This window comes from Camelina sativa, chromosome 11 (assembly GCF_030686135.1).
Source record: "Camelina sativa cultivar CO46 ecotype springtype chromosome 11, ASM3068613v1".
NCBI classification, from domain to species: Eukaryota; Viridiplantae; Streptophyta; class Magnoliopsida; order Brassicales; family Brassicaceae; genus Camelina; species Camelina sativa.
Window position 1 is genome coordinate 12,841,593 of NC_141890.1, and position 15,956 is coordinate 12,857,548.

At 35.1% G+C, this 15,956-nt stretch overlaps 4 protein-coding genes across 10 annotated transcripts; 3 read left to right on the top strand and 1 right to left on the bottom strand.

The window, feature by feature from the left end:
- The first annotated feature begins 359 nt into the window (after positions 1 to 359).
- On the top strand, positions 360 to 4,617 carry LOC104723252 (PR5-like receptor kinase). Its single transcript, XM_087471850.1, has 5 exons — positions 360 to 514; positions 597 to 1,281; positions 3,040 to 3,074; positions 3,185 to 3,220; positions 3,305 to 4,617. Exons 1-5 carry the CDS (start codon positions 460 to 462, stop codon positions 4,246 to 4,248), a joined length of 1,755 nt encoding a protein of 584 aa, XP_087327976.1. The 5' UTR covers positions 360 to 459; the 3' UTR covers positions 4,249 to 4,617.
- A 912-nt stretch (positions 4,618 to 5,529) lies between these two features.
- LOC104723253 (PR5-like receptor kinase) lies at positions 5,530 to 8,435 on the top strand. Its single transcript, XM_087471851.1, is given in 3 exon segments — positions 5,530 to 5,694; positions 5,779 to 6,484; positions 8,354 to 8,435. Coding segments are annotated over 3 exon segments (783 nt in total). The 5' UTR covers positions 5,530 to 5,639; the 3' UTR covers positions 8,376 to 8,435.
- Positions 8,436 to 8,940: 505 nt separating this feature from the next.
- Positions 8,941 to 14,167, bottom strand: LOC104723254 (putative starch synthase 4, chloroplastic/amyloplastic). 6 transcript variants are annotated; one of them, XM_087471845.1, is made up of 16 exons: positions 13,793 to 14,167; positions 12,982 to 13,324; positions 12,805 to 12,886; positions 11,699 to 12,722; positions 11,556 to 11,607; positions 11,309 to 11,431; positions 11,135 to 11,210; positions 10,872 to 11,056; positions 10,586 to 10,780; positions 10,426 to 10,497; positions 10,158 to 10,367; positions 9,950 to 10,075; positions 9,709 to 9,858; positions 9,559 to 9,620; positions 9,386 to 9,461; positions 8,941 to 9,277 (listed from the first exon to the last, which is right to left on the bottom strand). In XM_087471845.1, the coding sequence occupies exons 1-16, from the start codon at positions 13,957 to 13,959 to the stop codon at positions 9,098 to 9,100; spliced, it is 3,123 nt and encodes a 1,040-aa protein (XP_087327971.1). In that variant the 5' UTR covers positions 13,960 to 14,167; the 3' UTR covers positions 8,941 to 9,097. The 6 variants fall into 6 exon arrangements, 4 of the variants coding, with proteins under 4 accessions (XP_087327971.1, XP_087327972.1, XP_087327974.1 ...); XM_087471846.1 differs by having other exon boundaries at positions 12,997 to 13,324; positions 13,793 to 14,118; XM_087471848.1 differs by having other exon boundaries at positions 11,556 to 11,602; positions 13,793 to 14,112.
- Positions 14,093 to 15,955, top strand: LOC109124633 (uncharacterized). Of its 2 annotated transcripts, none has more exons than XM_010441583.3 (6): positions 14,093 to 14,315; positions 14,465 to 14,676; positions 14,767 to 14,906; positions 15,101 to 15,244; positions 15,337 to 15,396; positions 15,574 to 15,955. In XM_010441583.3, the coding sequence occupies exons 2-6, from the start codon at positions 14,496 to 14,498 to the stop codon at positions 15,748 to 15,750; spliced, it is 702 nt and encodes a 233-aa protein (XP_010439885.1). In that variant the 5' UTR covers positions 14,093 to 14,315; positions 14,465 to 14,495; the 3' UTR covers positions 15,751 to 15,955. The 2 variants fall into 2 exon arrangements, with proteins under 2 accessions (XP_010439885.1, XP_087327979.1); XM_087471853.1 differs by having other exon boundaries at positions 14,123 to 14,315; positions 15,329 to 15,396.
- The last annotated feature ends 1 nt before the right edge of the window (position 15,956 follows it).

Genomic DNA, 15,956 nt, shown 5'->3' on the forward strand with positions numbered 1-15,956 from the left:
TCTATCTTCTTGTCCCAAACCAATTATACGTAATTTTTTCTTTGTTTGACCCGAGATATCAAGCGAAGGGAGTCGATTTCGAATTGTACGATCAATGCTTTTGGTAAGAAAATCTGGAATGTTTAGGCCTAGCTGGATATGTGCGCAATCTGACACAAACACGCATGATAGTTGTTGTTAGTGATATCTTTACCAAAGAGAACAAATGCGACCACGCAGTGTGGACAACTTGGAAATTATATATTTCATTTTTTATTCAAAGTAAGTAGTTGTTAACTCTTTTCAAATTTTTCAACCAAAATAAGAAAAAGAAAAAAAAATCTTTTCAATTTGTATTCCTACTTGCTGACTAATTTATTGCTTGTGAACTTTTTATAACTAAGACACCAATTAACTCCACTAACCCAAAAACAACATCAGCAAGAGAATTGGAACGTTTTCTATTTTTCTTTAAGGCCAATGACGGAGAGGTTGCCATTGATTCTCCTCCTTGCTCTACACTTGTTCGTGTCTGGTACGACCTTTTTACGATGATTATTTGATTTGTTGTTTTAAAAAAAAAAAAAAAAAATCTAATCTCTTAAGCTTGTTCGCAGGAGTGTTTTCCACTAGTATCCTTACCATAGAGAACAAATGCAATAAAACAATTTGGCCAGTCATCTTTTCATGGCGGTCACAAGTCTCCACCAGTGGCTTCACTCTCAAGAGCGGAGAGGCGCGTGCCATACAAGCGCCGTCTTCATGGTACGGTCTTGTCTCGGCTAGGACGCTCTGCTCCAACGACTCAACAGGAAATTTCACGTGCGCCACGGGAGACTGCGAATCCGGCGGGATCGAGTGTCCCGGCTCATATAGTTGGTCTCCGGTCACTTATCTCTTATTTCGGATCGATGACGGTGGAATCAACAGCTATACCATCAGCCTAGAGTACGGTTACAACCTTCCACTAAAGGTTGTTCCATCAATCCCGACATGTATCAGCTCAGGTTGTATGGTTGACTTGAGCAAGACATGTCCAAATGATCTTAAGAAATTTGTCGGGCGAGATATAGTCGCATGCAATAGCGCATGCCGAGAAGACAACTCCCAGGAGAACTGTTGCACTCGTTACTTCAACTCAAAACAAACTTGCAAGCCTACACAGTACGTGCAAAACTTCGACCGCGCTTGCCCATTCGCCTATAGCTACGCCTTCAACGACAATAACAGCACCTTCACATGCACAAATTCAACTGACTACGTGATCACGTTTTGTCCCTCCTCCATTCCCAACACCACCAGGTAAATTCACAAGCCCTGCTAGACTCCGATCAGTTTTAATTAATTCTCTATTGCGTAGGTTGATTAAGTCAAACATCACACTACATATGATTACATATTATAATATGTAGATAGGGTTAGGTAGATAGTCATTTGTAGGAAAATTAAGGATGATGATATTTACGTAAATAATGTAGTCCATTTTCCTCCTTTGTTTTAAGGAAAAAAAAACCATTATATTATGTAAACTGACGTGTTATCGTATAAATCAACCAGTATGTTTAAGACTTTAATTAAGATTTGCGTGGCCACTCTACCCACTTGAGAATTGAGAATACAGATGAGAGCAATCTATAGATATATTTTCGCAAATAAAACTATTACAATTTCAATTTTTACTATATATGATTATTCTTTTTTTTTTTTTTTTTTTTCTGTCTATCGGTTATAAAATAAAGTCAACTAGGACTAGCGATAAAATATCTTATCGAAACGCTGGTGTGATAAAATATCTTATCGAAACGCTGGTGTGTATGGCAATTAGCGAGTGCGTTAGTTGGAAGACCAAAAGAATCAAAATAACTTTTGTAGTTTACGTAAAGACAATTTTGGAAAACCACCAAAATAAATAATAAGGATGGACGAAGTAAACTGGATTATCCTGATATTTTTGTGGTATTTGTGATTCACTCTACATTTTCCAGATTAGTTTTTACTCTACAACGAATTTGATATAGATATTCGTAAAAATCTGGATATTGCGCTCGATATCTGATCTCCTTGGTATTGTTATTATGATTATAGAAATTTTTCAAATTCAACAGAAATTTTATACCACTCGTAGAAAAATTATTTTTCTTTCTAATAGAATTTTAAATACTTTTAAAATTAACTGATTAGTGTAAATATGTAAACAAGACTATAGTTTATCATTCATTGTTCAAATTAACGTTTGACATAAATTTTTAGAATATATAATAGAAACTAGATAGTCCAATGACACACACATATGTATCTTTATAGAATACTAAATGCTACTTTTGAAAAAGCAATGACACCAATGCCATTTTTACAGTTGTATTAGTGTCTTTTACAAAAAAAAACTAAATGGTAGTTGTCTTTTGGTTCAACGTTGAGATAAAAAAATTTACATATAAAGCTTGTAACTCAAAATTACAAAGCAAATACAACACCACTAGGCTCAAATTCAATATTCTTAGAAAATCAAAATAAATCTTGATTACTAGCTTCACTTAGCTCTAGTTACTGAGTTATAAAATAAGTTGCTCAAAACTCATGTTTTGGCGTCTACTTTTGATTATGCAATACTAGTGCCCAAATTCAATTATATGACTCTGAGAAATTCCCCTGTTTCGATATCACATGGTATCTGGCGATTTGATGCCAAACAAGATTATACAGTTTTGGCGTCAAAGTGGGATTTCACGGTTTTGCTGCAAATTGGATCCCTCGGTTTTGGCATTGAAACATGATACTGTGATTTTGACACCAGTATACAATTATGCGGTTTTGGTGTCTAAACTCTAAACAAGATTATGTGATTGCCCCAAACCACGAACTATAGTTTTGGAGCCAAAACAAAATTATATGTTTTTTGAGGCGAAACAAATTCTAGGATATTGGTTCCAAAACAAGATACCAGGATTTAATAGAATAATAAATCTAAAATTTATGATCTACATTTATAAAATAGTACTTTATATTTTTGGTTGTTTTGGATGGAATTTAATAAGCTAATCCATGTAATTATGTTACCAGAAGCTCGATGGCTCCATTACCAGCAGAACCAAAACGTAAGTTTATTTTTTGTTTTATTATATTCCTCCTATAATAATGTATGAGATGTTTATTTTGGTTTTGTCTAATTAATGCTAATCAAAATTTTTGTTTGATACATTGGCAGATGATTCTCAAGGGATGATGTTAAACACCATACTTGGTACCACCTAATTCAATGCAATCATATCTCTGTTGCCCTATCATGTACATATAACACCTAAGTTTTGCTTGTTTTATCTTCCAGGAGTCGCAGCAGCTTTAGCTGTGTCGATCATTATTGTTGTGATTGCGATAGTTGTGAGAGCAAAGAATGCGAAAAGAAAGAATGAATTAAGTGACGAGAACATCGACGCGGTTGTGATGTTGAAGAGATATAGTTTTGAGCAAGTCAAGAAGATGACAAACTCGTTTGCTCATGTTCTAGGGAAAGGAGGATTTGGAATTGTCTATAAAGGAAAATTACCCGATAAGAGCGGCCGAGATATTGCACTGAAGATCTTGAAAGAGTCGTCACAGGGTAATGGAGAAGAGTTCATCAATGAACTAGTTAGCATGAGTAGAGCATCTCATGTTAATATTGTTTCTCTCTTTGGATTTTGCTATGAAGGGAACAACAGAGCTATCATTTATGAGTTCATGCCGAATGGATCGCTTGACAAGTTTATTTCCGAGAATATGTCAACGAAGAAAGACTGGAAAGCTTTATACAACATTGCGGTAGGTGTTGCTCGCGGGTTAGAGTACTTGCACAATAGTTGTGTATCCAAGATTGTGCATTTTGATATAAAGCCTCAGAATATACTCATAGACGAAGAATTTTGTCCAAAGATTTCGGATTTCGGACTTGCGAAGCTCGGCAAACGGAAAGAAAGTATCATATCCATGTTAGATGCAAGAGGGACCGTAGGGTATATTGCTCCTGAAATGTTTTCCAAAAACTATGGAGGAGTTTCACATAAGTCGGATGTGTATAGTTATGGAATGGTGGTTCTTGAGATGATCGGGGCAACAAAAAGAGAAGGAGTTGAAACTTCTACGTCCAATAAAAGTTCAGTGTACTTTCCAGATTGGGTCTATGATGATCTTGAGAGGAAAGAAACCATGAGACTTTTAGAAGATCATATAATCGACGAAGAAGATGAGAAGATAGTTAAGAAAATGACATTAGTGGGTTTGTGGTGTATATAGAATACTCCATCTGATCGTCCACCAATGAGAAAAGTTGTTCAAATGTTAGAGGGAAGTCTAGATGCTCTACAGGTTCCACCTAAGGCTCCGTTGAGTTTACACGTGGTAACGGATTGGGAAAATGCTGAAGATAGTCAGCAGTCTTCGACACTAAGCTTGTTAGAGAGGAAATCTTCGTCGACTGGCCAATATACTTCAGGATTTTCCAAAGAGGCGGTTTAAGATTTTGTGAAAGAGAAACAAGGTATTTCATAATCCTCGTAAACCAAAGGCAACAAGAACGTTGTAAAATGTTGGGATCTTCTTGTTGGATTCTTGATGAACTCATTTTTTTTTGTTTTATAATAAATACTTACTATTGCTTCATCACTCGTTCGTGCGCAAGTATTACTTCAAGCAATCGAGCCGGCACTTGTACTTCAAGATAGATGATGTTCATCAAATATATTTATTCCAAGAAAAGATCTAGAAAATGATTGCTAGTTTAGTAGATTAACCAAATAGTTTGCATGTCCTAGAATGTATTTAGATAGGAAAAATGTACAATAGTAAGATTATTAAAATTGCAGTGTAAGTTGCTAATCGTCACAACAATCGTAATTTTGAATATGAAACCATCCTATCCTATTAGGTTAATCAATAAAGACCTTACTTAACCTACTGTACTTCTTTACGGTTAATTTGTATACTAATTTTATATAATGACTCTCAAATTCATATCATCGTTTTTAAATACACCGAGCCAATTCAGCTGATTCGTTTTTAGTTAAATTAAGAAAATATCCAAACCTTCAATACTAAGTAAAATTAGTAAAGTATGTTACATTTTTATCTAGTCTTCATATCATAAAATGTAGCAGACAAAGCTTTTAGTTAGGTGGTTAAATATCATCATCAACCTGGATTGCATCATCTCTTAGGCCCTACTCTACAATTAATATAAAGACGATCTTATCAGATATACTAAAAACTACATAGTTAACTAATCTGAACCATGGTTAAATACAAAGAAAAAAGAAAATAGAAGAGACATGATTCGTGAAAGCAACATCATTTAATATCTACACTACAAAATGGACCGAGTCTACCATTTAACATTACAATAAGTTGATTGAATATAACTGAAGGTAGTGATTAGTGAAGGAAGAAAGAAAAAAATAGAGTCAACCCGACAACAACAGCTACAAAAACCAAACTGTTAACGTTTGAAATCGTCAACCTTTAAACTATTATTATAAATCTCCCGAACCGACAAACACAACGCAGAATTATATAATTAACACTAACGAACGTAGTTTAGGTTCTAGTAACCCTAAACTCTATACAAATCAGGGAAAAAGTAAGAGAAAAAACATTAACACAATATAGGTCATTAGAGTGTGTTTGGTCAGATGGGGGAGAGGAATCCATTTATTTTCTTCCTTGCTTCACATTTGTTCATCTCCCGTATGACTTCTTTTCCTAATTGATGGTTCATCATTTTTATTATTGATTTGTTAAGTCTTCTTTAATTTCTTACATATTTCGTAGGAGTGTTGTCAAGGACTATCATAACCATAGAGAACAAATGTGATCAGACTGTGTGGCCAGTAATCTACTCATGGAACTCGCAAATCACCACCACCGGCTTCACCCTCAAAACAGGGGAGGCCCGTGACATCAACGCGCCTTCGTCGTGATACGGTATTATTTCCGGTAGGACGCTTTGCTCCACCGCCGCAGGAAATTTCTCTTGCGTCACTGGAGACTGCGACTCAGGAAAAATCGAATGTTCTCTTGATGATTACGGTTGGTCTCCGGTGACTTACGCCTACTTCAGATTCGATAACAAAGGCGGTTCCGACAGCTACACCATAAGTGTCGAATACGGTTATAATCTTCCAATCGTGGTGATCCCGTCGCAAAATACTAGCACATGTATCCCCGCCGGTTGTGTGGTTGATGACCTGAACAAGACTTGTCCAGAGGATCTTAAGACGTTCTCGGGAGATAAGCTAGTAGCTTGTAGTAGCGCGTGTCAAGAATCCGGTGAGCCGGAGATTTGTTGCACCAATGATTATAAGTCCAAAGAAAATTGCAAACCGACAACGTACACGAACAACTTCGAGAGTGCGTGTCCACGTGCTTATGTCTATGCTTACGACGAGTATGTCAGTACTTTCACTTGTCCAAACTCAACTGATTACGTCGTCACGTTTTGCGCTTCTTCATTGATTCTCAACAACACTACTAACAGGTGAATTCCCTCAATTACGAGTCTCAGTTCATTTTTTACTTCGCTTCTTCGTCAAAACATCACACGCTTCTCTAACATCCAGTTTTCGACTAACAACTTTGTTTTCTCTTAGGTCTTTTAGTTATCAAATTAGTATGGAATTGATTTTCAATATTTTCACATATATTAATAAAAAATTAAGTATAATACTCTTTTTTTTTTTGTAAGAAACAATTTTCATAACTCTAAACAATGTAATTTTCAATTTTTAGTCAATATTTTTTTGAGTTTTGTATAATCATATAAATAAATGTAAGGTTTCACTCTCTCTTTATTGGTCCACTTGGCAATGCAATTTAAGAAAAAAAAATATTTATAATTCAACACAAATTAAAAACAATTAATCTTCACATTTAACTCACATATTATAAAACTGAAATCATATAAACTTCCTCTATAATTATGCATTAACTTTATTTCTCCACTAAGTTGTATTAATTAATTGTATTAGAACAAAATAATAAATCAGAAACAAAAAAATATTAATATTAAAACACAAATTAAAAAACAATTAATCTTCACATTTAACTCACATAATATAAAACTGAAATCATATAAATTCCCCCTATAAATTATGCATTAACTTTATTTCTCCACTAAGTTGTATTAATCAATTGTATTAAAACAAAACAATAAATTAGAATTGTAACTCTCATTTTCCTACATGTAATTTTTCATCACTTCTCTTCCTATAAATACTCATTATCTTATTCTCTTAGTCTCACACTCTTTCATTATCTCATTTTCTTCCACTATATCTCAAATCTCTTTTCTTTTCTTTTGTTTTATTTTGTGTTTTTTTTGTTATTGTTGTCGTATGGGTTTAAAAAAATCAAATCAAATATCATTGTAAAAGCTTAGTTTTAGAGTTTGTATGATATGTATATCTTATATTGTTTTTTTTTTAATGTTTTAAAAGGTTTATCTCCATTGTCTATTTTATATTAACATCTTATAAGTCATTATTTTCATACTTTCTTACAATATTCACCACCCAATAAGATCATGAAGTTGAAATGATCCATATCTAATTATCTATTATGTCTCCGGTTATCTCAAATATTCATGTATTATTTTTAATAATTTATAAAGATCAATATAATATTTAAAGATGAATATAATTATCCATTTATAAAGTCTATTTTATTTTGTAAAGTGTATCAACTCTATTTATAAAGTCTATTTTGTTTTGTGATCCAATAGATAAATATGGAAAGATCAATATAATATTTATTTTATTTATGATCTGAGGTTTTTGAAAACAAAAAGAACATAATTAAAAAAATTGGTCTTTGTGTTTTAATCAAAATGAAAAATGATCCTAAAAAGAAATCATATTTAACTGGAAGTGAAATATAAAAAAATATATAATTTTAAAAATACCATTTAACCAAATTCTCTAAAGATGAAACCATTAGTATGAAATCTAGCACTATAAATTAAATTGATGAGTGAAAAACAAAAACAAAGAAAACCAAAAAGATATAAGTTATCCTTGGGATTTTAAAAATTCTTGAGATTGAAGTTCATATAATTTTATAAGAAAACTAATTTAGTTTGTCACTTCAAAAGTAATATTTTCATTTTGAAATATTATGTGTAAGTGTTGAGTTTATATCAACAAACAACCAAATCATGTGAATTTTGATTAGGCCACTTGGTATTCCTTTTATTTTAAGTTATAACAAATTAAAATATTTATGTATAATTAACTCACTTTTAAAGGCATGTAACTCCATTTAACTCTACATTTAACTCAAATGTAACTCCTATCCAATAATTTTACATTAATTCATTCATCCTACTAACTTATTTATCTTTCAAAAACAGTTCAATGTACTTCCCAGATTGAATCTATGAAGATCTCGAGAGGAAAGAAACCATGAAATATTTCGGAGATCATATAGTCGAAGAAGAAGAGAAGATAGTGAAGAAAATGGCATTGGTGGGATTGTGGTGTATCCAGACCAATCCATCAGATCGTCCACCAATGAGAAAAGTCGTTGAAATGTTGGAAGGAAGCCTAGAAGCTCTACAGGTTCCACCTAAGCCTCTACTGGATTTACATGTGGTAACGGCTTGGGAAAGTGTTGACGAGAGTCAAGAGACTTGTTTCTCGACACCAAACCAATTAGAGAGACCCATTACTCTTTAAGATATTCTTAAGCTTTTCTTCAAGACATATAGGCATGGTATGAACTTGGGGTGTGTAAAACTTAAAAACTTCAAATAAATGCTAAGATTAATCAAGAACTCACGTATTGATAAAATATGAAACAAACGTGGTCTTCTACTAAGATTGATTTTTCTAGTTTTCCCTTGTACAATATATGAGTTCAAATCCATAAAGTATATAACTTGACATAATATGTATAAAGTAATAATATTAGTATTGTTCATAACTATATTGAGAAGTGTTTAGCGTGCGAAACTGATGAACGTAGATTATCATATTGAAAGACTGTAAGTTTGTAACTCCCAAATGTTATTTCTATTATGAACAAGTAAAGATATATATAACTAAATATGAATGTGTACTGTCACAAGAAAGAATCTCTGTGAGCCATTTGAAACTCACATGCGGTTAGTAGCAGATCTTGCTCTGGCCACTGATCTCGTGTAGAGTTCTTCGTACTGTGTAGCCGATGATCCCCAACTGAAATCTATACTCATCACTTTCTCTATTAGTCTTATCCATTTATCTTCATCATTCTTGTAGTGATTGAATGCTCGCTCCAATGCATGATTGAAACTCTGTTTTAACATTTTCTTTTTCAGTACATATAAACTGCACCACTGTTTTCAGCTATGAAGAGCAACGACAGGTGAAGATTTGAAAAGAAGGGAGAATCGTTAAGTTACCTGTTCGTCCGCGGTTTGAAATGTAAATCCGTTTTGAAATTGGGCTGGTATTGTGTCATCATCGATGTCAAAGACACTGCAAAAAGATTGAGAATAAGAAGAAATGTATTTTGAAACCAATGTCATCTGAAGGTAAGTAATGTTCCTGACCAGGTCTTAAGTTTTGGTTTTACCTGTCGTTTAAGCCTCCGGTTTTTCGCACAATTGGAATGGAGCCATATCTCATTGCGATCATCTGTGTAAGAGAGAAAGAATCCGACAATGAGTAGCCGATATTTAGTCACATCAATGGTTTGGTTTCAGATCATGTTTTGTATTTATACCTGAGTAAGTCCACAAGGCTCAAATATTGAAGGGATGATGAACATATCAGATGCTGCATAAATCGTATGAGACAGAGCTTCATCGTACTTCAGTAACAACCGGACATGATCATGGCTCTTAAACTGTTGTTCAATACCTTCAAATTCCCTCTAGAAAAAACCAAAATCAAGAAATTTGAAATTAGATAGACGAAATGAAGAGGGAGAAGCTAGTCAGTATCTGAAGGACCAGATCGGTTACCTGAATATGTGGAACCGGGCTAGAACCAAGAAGTACAAACTGTCCACCTAACTCTAATGTTCTGTATATGGCATGTCTGATTAGATGAACTCCTTTCTGTGGTACTAATCTTGTTATGCAACCAACCTACACCAAAATGAATGTATTATAAATTAACTGAATCTGTATGCTCAAGACTCTCTCAGCATTCGCGGAAACATGAAATTACCAGCGGCCGTTTTGACTCGGCTGAAGAAAGTCCAAGTTGCTTTCTAAGGGCGTATTTGTTTTCTTCTTTCCCTTGTAGATCTTTAACATTGAACTGAGCCTTGAGGAAAGGGTCGGTGGCAGGATTCCATGAATCCGTGTCAATGCCATTAAGGATTCCGATGAATTTCTTGGAGTGAAGATTAAGCGTTGAATGGAGTCCTTTTCCTCCCTGTAAATACATGTTAGTTAATAAACATTGAAACAAAATACCAAAGCAAATTCTCTACCTCGGATGTTCGAACTTCTTGTGCATAAGTAGGGGACACGGTTGTTACAATATTTGAGAAAATTATAGCACCCTGTGAGCAAAAGGAGAAAGAGACATGAATAAGGGTAAAATGTCTAATATTTCTCTCGGTTTATATTGGCTTTGTAATCATTATTTACCTTCACAGGATTGACTCTATCTCCAGAGGAATGATCCTGCATTCTGTCTGGTCTATTTAACTGGTTAACATCAAGCCCACAAGATCCCAATTCTGAAGCAGACGCGGTACCTTGATACTCAAAATTGTGACATGTAAAGCATATTCTTGCAGAATCTAATCCCTTTGGAGCATACAGATCCCAATAAAGCGGCGCCTGTAATAAAAAATAACAACGAAATAGCTTCAAAATGTATCCTAAACAAAGTCAATTATGCGACTGCTTCAATATAAAGATCAAACCGTACAACAAAAGCTGTTTGCCAGTCATGGCAATGTATGATGTCGGGTTTTTTGCCGGACTGAAGAAGCAACTCTAATGCAGCTCGGCTAAAATATGAGAAGCGTCTGAAATCATCTTGCTCTCCGTAAAACTGTCCTCTCCAGAAGAATTTGCTCGGATGTTGAGGTTCAATGAAATGTACAGGCAAACCTATAACCAAAGAGAAAATTTAAAGCACTTTGAAAACCAAAAGGCACAAACACAAGCAAAAAACAAGAGTCACTTCACCTTCAACAGTGCCAATCCAGATTTTGTTTTTATATAGCTTCCCATCAAAATATGACTCCACAACAGTATCCAAAGCCTGCAGTGATAAATCAACCATCATCAAGAACAACTAAAAGTTTAAAGCTAAAGTCCTCTCATACTTTATTGATTCATCATATTGGACAGCAACATTACCCTTAAGTCACGCACACGATCATACTTCATACAGTCATATTTGGGGAGAATAATCTCCACCAGATGACCTCGTCTTTGCAATGCCTTACCAAGACCTGCCACAACATCTCCCAAACCTCCCACCTACAGAAATTACATAAGGAAATTAGGAATGGGGATAAAGTTGAAAAATTACCATGCAATCTGCTTCTATTCCGGAAAATTAACATGTAAGCAAGGGATATTTTGGGGGTTTAGCTAAACACACCTTAGCTACAGGTGCCATCTCAGCTGCAATGTGAACGACATACAATCCTGAACTAGAATCAACATAAGAAGAAGAAAATAAGTTATTTTTCAAAAAGCTTTGAAACCCCAGAAAAACAAGCGTTTCCAAAAGATGATGATAACCTTGCTGGGGATGACACAAGCTTGAGAAATGCAGAGATGGCATCACGTTCATTCTTATCTTTGACGTCGATATAAGTATCATGAATTCTTCTATCTTTCTTCCATACCATTTCTCTTAGTGAGTCAGCATCGTTGCTTACTATTTTCTTTTCAAGCAGCCATCCATCAACAGTTAAAAGTAACCGACTCCAGTAATCCCAAGGCATATCATCAACAGGTTCATCTTTTGATTTTTTCTTGCTTTCTTCCTTCAAACTTTCAAGTGTTTCCTGGAATTCTTTTATCGATTCTTGATATAACGTAACATACGAGAATATCTCTGCATCAGACTTTTCAAGCCGCTCCTCGAGTAATGTCACCTTATGTTGCATTAGCTCATTGTACTGCTGAATTTTTTCAGAAGATTCTTTATAAATATTGGCCTCTTTAAGTGATTCCTCGATTTTATCAACCTTATTTCTGAGATCTTGATTCTGCTGTAACACCATAACTGCTTGCTCTGCTTGTTTTGTAGCTCTATCTAACAACAGCTGTAGATTCTCCACCTTCGCCCATAGATCAGTGCATTCGGTTTTAAGAGTAGAAAGGTTCGAGACATCTTCTTGAGAAGCCGATAACTTAGACTCCAAATCCTTCACAGAAGATTCCAAACCTGAGCACTCCTCTTCCAACACAACCACACGTTCACCGGTATTTTTAACACTTTCAAGTTCTGACTTAAGCATTTCTATATCGTTTCTCAACGAGAGATTCTCCATCTTCAATGTTTCGAGCTCCTTGCTAAGAGCTAGAACATAACCATCACTTTCTGGAGGGGAGATCATTTCATGACGAAGCTTCTCTAATTGTTCTTCCAGAAGCTCCACATGTATTTTCTCTTGAGCAGCAGTTTTAATCCTGTCATCAGTCTCAGCCAATTTCATTTCCAAGACATTGATTTCTCCCTGCAATGATTCCTTTTCACTTAGAATCTTCTTAAGGTCGTCAAGAGCACTGGCCTGGGCTTGATCAAGCCGAAGAATATCTGCCACAATAAGACATCCGTAATTAATAAGGCTTTCACAAATCAGGAAATACACATAACCAATCAGATTGGGAAAAATTACTTTTTTCTGCATTTCTTATCATTGTCATTAGTTCCCCAAACTGTCCATCTGAAATCTGCTCGCCTCCATTTTTGTTAATGGACTGAAAAAGATTACAAAAAATTTATCCAATGAAGGCCTTTTTATCAGAAGTGGAGAGTTATGATACTACCATAAACACTAAAACGAAATCTATACCAAAGCTTTTGCAACCTCAGGCACAGACAAATTGTTCAAGTTCTGCCCATCATCAGTAGTGGCATTAACAATCTCCTCCTTCTTCTTCGCAGGTCTACTTCTGCGCCGTGTTACTTCAACCATTTGTATATCATCTCTCTTTTCAGTACTCTCATCAGCATGATTAACATCTACGGTACCATGAATACTATTGCCCTTTTCTACATCTGACTCGAGACTCGGCACACTGTCAGCAGAACAATTTTCAGGTTCTGATCTTTCATCGCTGTTGCTCTGAAGACTTGAATTTATCGATATGATAGGTTCAGGAGAGCCTTTCTTGATTTCTTGTCTTTTACTCGGGCTGAAAAAATTTTCAATGGAAATCAGAAGAAATGGGAGAATTGATAGGAATCAAAGAGGCTAGACGAGCTACATATCATCCATATAACAAACTAAAGTCATCAAAAACTCAAAATGCAACATTTTTATCTAGTTTCTAACTAAAGTCGACATTTTTATCCTCTCTAAACTCACAATGCCCCAAACATATGAACCCTAAATCAAGATTATCATAACCAAATTCACACATCTATGACTATGAGCATTCACCAAAACAGGCTAAGCTGAGTGTTAAAAATATTCAAAATCAAAACTTTGGATATAAGTTTAAAGGTAAGATCAACGCAAGATACCTAAGAGCAGAATCGTTAAATTCCAAAAATGCCAAGTGAAATTATTGGTTGCATACAAAAATCAATCAAATTCATACATAAATTCTCAAAACCCTACACAGAAATCGAAAAAAAAAAAGAAAGAAGACAACACTCACTCGAAACCACGTTGTTGACGCATCTTACAAGAAGTAGAAACCAATCGACGAGACGAAGGCAGATAGAAAAATCTACGAGAAGCTCGATGTTCTCTCTCGCAGGAGACTCTTCCTGCTGATGCTAATCCATTGGTCAAGAAACAGAAGCTCGATAGCTTCGTCGTCATCTCTAATCAGATTTTAAAAAAAATCCCAAAACTAAACGAGGAAAGATACAAAAGTTGTTGCTTCAATGGAGGTTTTGCTGAAAAATCTCTTTTTTTTTTTTGTTTTATTTACACTACTCTGTACACATATTATATCTTCTTCTTCTTCTTCATGAGTTCTTCTAAGTATCTTTTTGCAAGAAATTAAAAAATTTGGGGGAATAATCATATGTTCGCTGGTCCACCACAAGATTATAAGTCACGTGCTCACGCCACGTGTATTCTAAGCAATATCCAAATCGAACGGTGGTAAAAGTAAAAGACACGTTAACCAATCTTTCTCGATCTCGCCACCGCGCCGGTATTCTCCGTCGCCGGTGAGTTTCTTTTTTTTTTGACGATTTTAACGATTATTTTTAGGGTTTGTGGTTTGATTTTGAGTTATATCTCGATTTGACGTTTTTTTTCAATCTGATCTAGCGTAAAGTTTTAATTTTTATTCTTTCTTTTCGATTCACTGATGTAGCTTTGGGAAAGAGAAGAGTGTTATCAGGATCATGGAGGAAGGTTGCAACTGCTTTACCTCGAAGATGGTCTCAAATTTGAGCATTGGTTTATTGATTGTATTGGGGATCGTTCTTCTGATGGTTCGTGTACTGTACGTTGTATACAAGTGTGGCAAACCCTTTCCAAAAGGAGCTTCACAGTCTTTTACTACTCTTGTTGTTCTTGGTTCTGGTATGAAGAGTTAATATATAGAGTGTCTTGTTTCAATTGATTCTATGTGATGTGGATATTATGATTAGCTGAAATGTTGTTGTTGTGTAGGGGGGCACACGGCAGAGATGTTGAGTCTCCTCTCTGTTTTGCGTATGGATAGATTTACACCAAGATTTTACATTGCTGCAGCTACTGATAGCATGAGCCTCCAGAAAGCTCGTAGTTTTGAAGATTCTCTAGCTGTTAAGGTTTTGTTGATTTTTTGTCCTTCCTCTTTTAGATTTTTCTGTGTCTAGCTTATGACTGTCTTGTGGAATTTGAAAGATGCCATTGGTTTCTTGCGTGCTTGATACTGCATTGATCAGTATGAAACTCGATAATTCTTCAACCGAATGATTGATTCTGTTTTTCTTTTTTTTTGCTGGATATGGCTGTGACATAGCCTGCTGTTAAGGAAGCATCATCACAGTTCATGCAAATTTACCGAAGTCGTGAAGTTGGTCAGTCTTATGTGACTTCTGTTTGGACTACCATTGTTGCTATTGTTCACGGTCTGTGGCTAATGATCCGGATCAGACCACAAGTGGTATGATATTTAACTGAATACTTTCAGACTTTTCTTCTAAGGGTTTTTTTATAAAAACATTTGAATCAGGTTATTAATTTGAAGTTTTTCAGATCCTTTGCAATGGTCCTGGGACCTGTATTCCTCTGTGTGTGATTGCTTTCTTATTCAAGGTATACACACTTCAGAACTATTCTATCACGCAGTTCTTTCCTCTACTTTTTACATGACCTTGGACGGACCTGTTGCAAAAGAACCGAGGATTTCTTTTTCTTTTTTGATTCTTAGTCATGGTTTCTCCACTACATCTAGAATTCCAATAAGTGCTTGTTTCATCTTGGGTATTACAGGTGCTAGGAATCAGATGGTCATCAATCTTTTATGTTGAGAGTGTAGCAAGAGTTAAGAAGCTCTCATTAAGTGGATTGCTACTTTACAAATTGAGGATAGCTGATCAATTCTTTGTCCAGTGGCCTCAACTGCAAAAGAAGTGTCCTCGGGCACACTATGTTGGGTGCCTGATGTAAGCTGACTGGAACCCTCCTCACACCAAAATTTATTACAGTAACTTAGAATAGCTACAAAGCCTACACCTTCTCTTTATATACAGGATTAAGTCACACTTTAGTAATATTTCATCTTTGTTGCTATGAAGGCAAGTTTTAAATACTGAAGTTCTGTAATCAGCTGTTCTCGAGTTGTTAATGCTATTTCACTGAGCGTATGATGTGAT